The 9,916-nt window shown below is 34.3% G+C and overlaps 2 protein-coding genes across 3 annotated transcripts; one reads left to right on the plus strand and one right to left on the minus strand.

Annotated features, from left to right (window-relative positions):
• Positions 1-1,726: 1,726 nt before the first annotated feature.
• On the plus strand, positions 1,727-5,641 carry LOC136972182 (uncharacterized). Its single transcript, XM_067266740.1, has 4 exons — positions 1,727-1,929; positions 2,458-3,014; positions 3,675-4,503; positions 5,182-5,641. Exons 1-4 carry the CDS (start codon positions 1,778-1,780, stop codon positions 5,558-5,560), a joined length of 1,917 nt encoding a protein of 638 aa, XP_067122841.1. The 5' UTR covers positions 1,727-1,777; the 3' UTR covers positions 5,561-5,641.
• A 1,086-nt stretch (positions 5,642-6,727) lies between these two features.
• Positions 6,728-7,976, minus strand: LOC136972183 (uncharacterized). 2 transcript variants are annotated; one of them, XM_067266741.1, is made up of 3 exons: positions 7,428-7,976; positions 7,106-7,192; positions 6,728-7,015 (listed from the first exon to the last, which is right to left on the minus strand). In XM_067266741.1, exons 1-3 carry the CDS (start codon positions 7,610-7,612, stop codon positions 6,742-6,744), a joined length of 546 nt encoding a protein of 181 aa, XP_067122842.1. In that variant the 5' UTR covers positions 7,613-7,976; the 3' UTR covers positions 6,728-6,741. The 2 variants fall into 2 exon arrangements, 1 of the variants encoding a protein (XP_067122842.1); XR_010880295.1 differs by lacking the exon at positions 7,428-7,976 and having other exon boundaries at positions 6,728-7,013; positions 7,106-7,259.
• Between the last annotated feature and the right edge of the window lie 1,940 nt (positions 7,977-9,916).

The raw sequence follows: 9,916 nt of genomic DNA on the forward strand, positions 1-9,916 counted from the left end.
TTAGCACTGCAGCTTGGATATGCCCGTTTACTTCTGTGCCCAGCGCCGGATCCAATAGGTGCGAGGCCCGATTGAATTTTTTTTGCAGGGTCCCTCAAACTTTAGATAACAAAATTAATTAACTGTTAATTTACATATTGAAATATGTTGTTTTATTTTTAATAATAATATAGCTAGATATTTATTTTTGTAACATGTACTATTTTTAAATATATAAATTTTGACGTGGCTGCGGGGCCCGATTGGCACCAATTGCTCCAATCGCCTAAAATCCGGCCCTGATTCTAGTGCCTATCACCTTGTTGACTCATTATTCTTTTTCATTAATTGTACACTTTTACGCCATACTTGTATAAACTCTTTGTGCAAAAAAGTATAAAGAAGACAACATTAGCAGCTCACAATGTCAGTACAAACTCGTAACAGCGTAAATGTATACTCTATCTAACTAGTACTGTACGTAGTAGGTGGCGCTACAACGGTCTTGCACGAACTTGTATAAATAATCGCGAGATATTTCAAGTATTATAAAGATTTCAACTAGGAAGTTGTAAATTTCATTTACAAATAAGGTTATTGTAAACATACATATATTTTATTGTGTAAAACTAATTATTTTAATTTAATTGAAAAATACCTATGTAAAATTTTTTTCCCGAAATTTTCCTATATTTCATAGGTTTTTTTCTCCGAGTTCGGTTTTTTCTGTCTGTGGCCCTTGTGATTAGGCGACACTAGGCTGTCGCGGTAATAGAAAAAAAAAAATTATGTTTAAACACAGTTTGTGGGGGCCCTGGGCACCGGCCCCAAATGCCCTTATGTAAATCCGGCCCTGCTTAGAACTCTCTCTCCTCTCCGATTTCTATAGACCTTAAAGCCTGGGTACCCACATGCGGCAACGGACGACGGAAACCGTCAACGGAAACGGTTGCCGTTCCGTCGTCTTTCCATATCGCGTGTACTCACATGCGGCAAATACTCTACAATTGAAACGCGCGCCCTCTGCCCGCTGTAAATATAAACAGCTACCGAGAGTAGACGAAAATGGCGCCGACGAAAACTGTGTTGTTATACCAGTTAAACTTTTTAAGTTTACTGACAATCTTTCCCAGATAAAAAAGCCACAGAAGCGAAGATTTTGGGTACGAAAAATATTTCGATATCGTTCGAAATTAGGAATTTTGAATACTTTGGTACCCGAGTTAAGATTAAACGATTCCGAATACTTCATGCAGTAAGTACAGTACATCCAGTGGTGTATATTCGGCGGGTTTCGCCACAGGTTCGCCCGAACCCGTTGTTAAAATTTTCAGTTCCCGAACCTTGTTAAACACAACGGAACATTTCTCAGTGGGTTTGTTTTTTTTTAAAAAACATATATTAAAATATGCGTATTATACTCTGTAATACTACTAAACTAGGGCCTTATACCCCGGTTGTACCGAGCATTTCAATCTAGATTGTGAGCAAGAGTCAGGGAGTTTGGAACACGTGGTCGGGCTATGGACAGCGAAAGAAAATGTATAAGAGATGATGACACGTGTACTATTTCTATTTCGAGAAGCGCCATTTCGCGGTAAGAAAATTCCTCTGCCTAAAAAAAAAAGGGTCGACAGCTTTAAAACACTATCGTTACCCGGCCTTCACCAATGGCTCGTTACGTTAGGGAAAAATTTTCTGCTAGCGAACCCCTTGTTAAATATTTCGAATATCACCACTGAGTACATCTATTTGACATGGATATTTAATTCGGATAGTAATACTATATAGCGAATAAATGAAATATATTTTATTTAAATGTAGGTTTCTCCGAATGCCCATCGAGACATTCGCGAAGTTATTGCGATTAATTGAACCTGATATAACCAAACAAAATACCCGATGGCGTGATGCTATATCAGCTCACGATCGACTTTGTTTAACATTAAGGTAAAATGAATTATTTCAGACTACAAGTAGTAATCAATCCTATTATAATCATCTCGATGTTGTCACCTTCATATTTTAAAGCTGGACTTTTAGTTTTGGAAGAATATTTAAAAACATTTTTATGGAGAAAATGCATTATTATTGACATTTACAGCCTATTAGTTTTATATATTCTAATATTTTGTATTAAAAAATCAAAATACGAATTATAATTTATAATAAAAAAGGAAATGGATAAAATAATAACATTAACTTATTAGCTATAGGCTACTACAGAACCAAACATTTATAATCTGCTTATATAATTTCTATAACAATAAAAACAGTTGGCCAGTACTATAACAAAATAATTATTGCTAGTTTGTTATTAATTTGTGTGATTCTCATTTAAATTTTATCATGTACAGCAATATAAATGGTTATTTATTTCTAAATACAACAAGTTAATTGAATGTGACAAAATGGAGATGATAATATGATGAATTTTGTATACCTTTCATCATATTTAAACTTTACTTAAAATTCTAGGTTTCTTGCTACTGGAGAAACTTTTCGAAGTTTGAGTTATACTTTTCGAGTTGGAAGAACTACAGTAACTAAAATAGTGAGAGAGACCTGTTTTGCTATTTGGAAAAGATTGAAAGGAACATACATGAAAGTTTCTCAGACAGAAGAGGAATGGCAAAACATTGCTGAGGGATTCTTCGAACGTTGGCAACTGCCCAATTGCTGTGGCAGTATTGATGGTAAACATATTGTTTTGCAGTGTCCTGCAAATACTGGATCTATAAATTACAATTATAAAGGGAGATTTAGTAAAATATTAATGGCTGTTGCAGATGCCCACTACAAATTCATTTATATAGATTTTGGACATTATGGAAGTGAGAGTGATGGAGGAGTTTTTCAGAAATGTACATTTGGCAAAAAAATAATAAATCAGACGATTAATCTTCCCAAAGATGCTAATTTGCCAAATTCTGATGTATCTTTTCCTTATTACTTTGTGGCTGATGAAGCATTCCCCTTACGGAGAAATATAATGATACCTTACCCTCGTAAATCTCATTTTCATCACGCAGGGCGTATTTTTAATTATCGTTTAAGTCGCCCCTGCTCTGGAACATAACGTTCGATACATTCTTAAGAAGCAACTTTGGGCAAAAATCTTCCACCGCGTATGCGGACGACGTGCTCATGCTGATTGGTGGCATGGTCGAGAGCCGAGCTGGAAACCGAGGGAAATCGCCTTTTACAACTCATCAGCACCTGGGGTGACAAGCACAAGCTGACTTTTAATTCCCAAAAAACAAAGGCCATAATTTTCAATAAACCAAGGGAAAGAAACCTATATCTAAGACCCCTGCAACACTTAAAATGAACGGTGTGGCCATCCGCGTGGGAAAAACTCTTAAGTATTTAGGCATAACACTAGACCACAAACTTTCCTGGGACTCTCATATTGAGAACACCACAAAACGCACCGGGCTCATATTTCAATCGTTGGCGCAGGTGGCCAGGAGAGATTGGGGTCTCTCTCCTGAAGCCCTTTCTGCCATATACGACGGCATCTTCATCCCGATCGTCAGTTATGGTTGCGGCACATGGGGATGGGCCGTTTCGAAGGTTTCATCCCAGGAGGAAACTGGTGTCCGCTCAGAGGCGGGCACTTCTTTTAATTACAAAGGCCTACCGCACAATCAGTAATAACAGCCTTCAGGTAATCGCAAGAAAGATCCCCATAGACATCGAGATCATTAGGAAGAGCAAGATCCAGCAATCTAGATGGGGAAAGGATATTCCAATTGGTGATGATATTATTGAATCACAGAGAATGAAAAAACCGTACTCGTACTTTAACACATTTCCTGGCGTAAATGATAACTTCACTACTAGCAACTACACACGTATCAACGCCAACATCGAAATTTATACCGATGGATCCGGCATTGACGGGAATGTGGGATGCAGCTACGTGGCATACGTTGATCGTACGGAAACACATCACCAAAAATTCAAGCTACATCCTATTTGTACCGTGTTCCAAGCTGAACTCCTGGCCATCAACAACGCAATAGACTGGTCCAATACCACCTACACCAACATGCAGATTTCAATCTTCACAGACTCTCTCTCAGCCCTCAATATAATTCACAGTTGCAAACTCCATCCTCTGGCTGTGGACATTAGGAATAAAATTAACACTTCTACAAACAATTTCCAAATCAACTGGGTCAGATCCCATCAAGGGACTGAGGGAAATGAGAGGGCGGATGCTCTTGCGAAGGAGGCAGCACTGGACCCTAACAACCAATACATCTATGACAAGAACAGTCAGGGCACCCTAAAACACCTACTTTGGAAAGAGGCCATTGGCAAATGGCAAACACGCTGGAATGAGATGAATCAACACATCACTTATCGGTTTATTCCCGACCTTGAACAATTCCTCAAGATCAGCTGGTTTACACCTGATCACTACACGACACAGTTCCTGAGCGATCACGGCGGCTTTCGCCAGTTATCTGGCCAGATTCACCGACCACGCTTCCGAGTCACTGCCCCACCTGCACCGTCAGAGACGGCGCCACTCACTATTTATACGACTGCACCATCACCACCAGCGAGCGAACAGAACTGTGCGTCCTCTTAAATGAAATTCATACAGACTGGCCCTGCAACATGAAGGATATATGGAAAACTACTGAAATTTTTCGTACTTTCAAAAAGCTCGCCAAAAAAGCTATCATAACCATCAATCCGCTCCTTCAAAGGCGGCCTCATCGGACAACATGATGGAATTTAGTGTAAGGACCATCTCAGCCTAACTCGTGCACATGGTATTTGTTATTTGACTTGGATAGCCATTCAGTAGCACACTCCTTGTGCTACTTCTATTTCTACTTACTCTATTCATATTTTATCATTGTAACTTGGTAATCCTACTGTTTCTCTGCTAAATGCCTATGTTCTGCATCCAGTTTGTAATTGCATGTCATAAGCTATGACAGCATTTTCTCTTATGTTCATTTACTCACTGTGCCTGCGTGTCTAGCTGTATCGCGCAATCTTATGTTATGTATATATTGTTTCACCACTCTTAATGCTGCATGTAATCTACAATATCACACAATTGCTTTTACATTTTAAATTGTACACTATCTCCCTGGTAGTGCCTCTGGCGGAACAGAGAATGTATGAATATACGTTAGATAAATAAATAAAATAATAAAATAAAAAATATCGTTTAAGTCGAGCTCGGCGTGTTGTTGAAAATGCATTTGGAATTTTGGCATCACGCTTTAGAATATTTTTACGATCATTGAATTTTGATGAAAATGTAACATTGCCAAAGATTGTTGCTGCTTCCCTTGTGTTACATAATTTTTTATTAACCGAAAGCAGCACAACATACTGTCCGACGGGTTTTGTCGACACAGAGGATTCGGGTCATTCGGTCAACCTGGGACAATGGCGTGATGAGCAAAAACATTTACATAAATGTGGTAGGCAAGGATCTAACACATATAGCTGTGACGCAAAAGTGTTACGTGACAAACTTGCCCAATATTTATGTACTGAAGGTGCCGTAGCATGGCAAGATAGCTGCATATATCGAGGCCTTTGTTAAATTTTTATAATGTAAAAATATTTGTAAAAATTTTGTATATATAAAAGTAATGGTTTATAAACATGATTTATTTTAAAAGTATGCTAAATGATTTACTTATTGTGTTGTTCATGTATTTCTTTTTTCAAACATAAATAATTCAGTGTTTTCAATACCTCATGTCTATCTTTATTTGACAATTCCTGTAATATTATATGAAGGTTATCACAAAATCTGTTCTTTTTTATAGGAACTTTCATCAGTTCCTTTGATATATTGCTAAATATTTCTGTATAGTTTAAATTAATTAATATGGTCTAAGTATCCAATAATAATAATGAAATCATATCAAATTAGAAGTTTAATAAAGCCTATAATTCAGTTATTCTAATTTACAAGCTTACTAAATATCGAGCAGACAAAAAAAACATATTTATTGTTTGGTTTGGTGTTCCAGCAAGGAGCTACTCAATGGTTATCTAAATCTAAATAGATGTAGATCATGTGCATTTTATAAGAATTTTTAACTTTTTTAAAGATAGAGACTGATTTGTTACCATCAGATTTGTTTAAAATGTTATATTAAAAAATGCAAACTAATTCTAGTAAGTTTGATGTAAGTTTGAAGTAAGTTTAATTCTAGTGAGTTTGATGAAAATATGAGCTCTCAATTAATCCAGATCTTATGGATGTAATTGAGTAGTTTATGGCAACTTTAGGTATGCTTTTTTTCAGGATAGTTATCCTTTGAAGAATGTTTTTTCATGATCATTCTGCAATTCTTTTAGTTTAAATAACCAAAAGTATAATTATATTTGTTTCAAGAATTTTAATTAATACTTTTTTAAATTGTATGAAGGTGAGTCAAAAAGTAAGTTTCATTTGTACCAAAAGTAAGTGTGAAACATACAGGTCAATTAGTGATATTGATAATTTTACAAAAAGGTTCTTTTATCTGAGGTAATTTTTCCATATTTTTCTCACATTTGAATTATTCCTCCTTGTCTATTACATTTGTACAAAATAAGTAGACATAATACAAATATGTACAAAAATATTGAAAAAGCATGTAACAAATTTCCTGAATATATTCTGAAGATGCTGTGGACTGGCTGTTTATATCAAGGGTTATATTCCTGTTAAGAAAATTTATAGTGTAAAAATGAAAAATAAATGATAACATTTTGTATATATAAAATTTTTTATTCTTTCAAATATTCTTCTTTTTCTTCTATTTCCAGCATCATAAATTCAATATTTTTTATTACATGATGCCTGTCTTTTTTGTTTAAATTCCGAAGTCTGACATTTAGACTTTTACAAAAAAAGTCTATTCTGTCTTCTTCTTTAGTTTCGGTTAGAAGTTTGGATGTTTCATTGAAGGTTTTCAATGCAACATCCAACATGTCTTCACTTTTTTTCGATGTTTTCTGCTTTTTTTTACAGGGGCTTTCAGGCATCTCAGATGTCTCATCTCTATAATATAATATAATATAATCTCAGCAGTTGTTATTATCTATTACAATTATTTGTTATAAATTTAAAATATTGTACAATTTCACTTACATTTCACAAAAAGATTCTGTTGTATCAGAAATGTTGATACCTGCACTCTCAATCTGTTGGCTGATTGGTTCGTCATTTCCTATAGTGCTGTTAAAATAATTTGACATCATTATTTCTTGATAAATGATTACTACACTAAAATTTTATTTAATGGTTTTTTTAAGTAATGCACTATTTTAATATTTTAAAAAAATCACTGATTATTCAAATCTATGTTTGAACTAAGAAATTAAAATACTAACCATTGCAAACTACTACTATTATCAGTTTTATTAATATCTTAAATAAATTATAAATTAATTGTAACTTATAATCATCATACCTGTCTGCCTGTAGTACAACAGATCCGAGAAATCCATCAATGTACTTAAATAAACTCCAATTCGTGAAGTATACTTCCGAAGTACTTGCGCCACTCACGTGGCTCTCGCGCATTTTTCTCCTCTCCTTTGTATATCTATCTCTAAGGTTTTTCCACCTTTTTTCGGCATCATCCCCTAACAACATTCGGTAAATTTAATAAAATTAGTAATTACATTAGTAAATTTAAAATATAAAAATTATAAAACGTGTTATAGTTTCGAACTAATGTTAAATCAGTACTCACCGCTAATTCCGAACTGCTCGCCAATTGCAGTCCATATTGTTTTTTTTAATGTTGTATCTTTGAAATCTGTACATTTTTTGTCATACAGACACGGATATTTTCGAACTGTTTCAATAAAATATTCGTTATTAAACATGACACGCTGTCTCTTCGTACTGACCGCCATAGTTTGAACGACCATGTGATCTCTATGACGACATTGCTAAACGGTTTTCCTATTGGTCTAATTTTTACCGTGCCGCTTTCCGTCGCGGCAAAAGTTGAAAATTTTCAACTTCGTATTCCATCGACGTCGACGGCAAAAGTGACGTCATTTTTGCCGTTCCGTCGACCGTTTCCGTCGTCCGTTGCCGCATGTGGGTACCAGGCTTAACCGACTTCAACGGTAACGGGAACCTCCAAGGCAGAGGGACGTCGGAATCGAACGTTAACGCAATGAACACGCTAATTAAAATTGTCGGGCCGATACCAGTATTTACCGCTTTCCTTGTATCTTTATTTGTTCTGTACTCTAGAATTGTAATAATCTATGTGTCTATTAAATATGTTGTTTGTATTCAACGAATGTCATCCTTCAGTACGATCGACACCTTATCCCGACCTCATCAACTCTTCCCACTACTCTAAATTACCCTCCTACGGCCATCCCCTGACAAGGAAGCCGATGAATGGGGTCGAGTTCGCAGCTTAATCCCCTCGGTTCTCACGTATAGAATTGTAATTTATACACATATTTTTGGATATTGGCGTTGTCTGTTTACTGTAGTCAGAACTAGAAAGGAATCTATTAGGGATAATTAGAAGAGATATCCGGCGTTGCCAGGACTAAAATTGAACTATATTAAAAAGCTATTTACTTTTAGCCCGGGCAGCTCAAATATCTCTGCTAGTTCTATCAATGTATAACTTAGAAGAGAATCTGTTCATTGTAATTGTTTCGGTAGCTATAGGCTATATATTTATAAATGTCTAATCAATATACCGTGTATATACAAATAAAATCGAGTATAAGTTAGGCTAATATTAAAAATATTTTTGATTTTACTTTTAAAAATTTTATAGACTATATAAAATTTTAATAAAATTATATAAGAAAATAATAAAACGTTTTTATTTTTTATATAATTTATAATAATAGGTAATACATATAATAATCTAAACTGAAATTTCTTACATATGAAATGATATTTCACTCTATTTATCAAAGCTTATATCATTATCTGCTTATGTTTTATACTATAAAATTTATAGTATTTGTAACCTCGACAAGTTTGTTATAAGGCATAAAGGAAGTAATTGAACATCTTCCTTTTTAGGACTTTATGAAGCTCAAACAACCACATTATAGGTCCTGACGTATTTGGGACAGAGAACTTATGAAAAATTCTTAAGAGTTACTTGCCGGATTTAAGTTTCAGTCACCTCGAACATTTTCGATACTTATTAATTTTAATATTGCTATATTAAAATACTCCACTAGTTGTCATCTTGTAACTAGGAGCAGATAGAGGATAGAGATAAAGCAGCTTTCACTTAATGCGGGGTACAGGAGAAGTGAGAGAGGCAAATAACCTTATTTATCTGCATGTTTGCCACGGATATCAATTTGAATACGTTTGTGACGTTAAACTGTGTAGTTGTCACGTAGCAAAAAGAACAGTAAAAAGGTAGGTTCTATAAAGATTTGCTACTCCTAAGCTTACAAGAGCATTCCTGATTAATGGATATTGCAAGTAAATTTTTCTTCGAAGAATTTTTTTTCATTGAATTTTGTTTTATTTACTAAAGTTTATCGACGTTTCGGTTGTTCTTTAGTTTCGGCAAAGAATTATATTATATTTTGCATATAAATAATATTTAAGAATAACTTTGATTAATACATATTTTTTAAATATAGTCAAACAGTATAGCAAATTTAAATATTTTTATGATTTATTTGCTACTGTATTAATATTTTTAATTTTATAAGTAAAATATATAAAACTAAACTTATAATATTAAAAATCAATAATAATAATAATAATAATAATGTTTGTCTTACAGGGAGAATAATAGAAAGAATTGTATGCTAATAACAAAATCTTGTAACATTGGCAATCGTAAAATAAATTAGTGTTGCAGCAGTTTAATGTTTCATTTCAAGTTTATATACAATGGTGTAAAATATTAATTTGTGTAAAAAAACAACGCAATCTTGTGGCTTG

Source organism: Centruroides vittatus, unplaced genomic scaffold (assembly GCF_030686945.1).
Source record: "Centruroides vittatus isolate TY-2023 unplaced genomic scaffold, ASM3068694v2 contig_2823, whole genome shotgun sequence".
Classification (NCBI taxonomy): Eukaryota; Metazoa; Arthropoda; class Arachnida; order Scorpiones; family Buthidae; genus Centruroides; species Centruroides vittatus.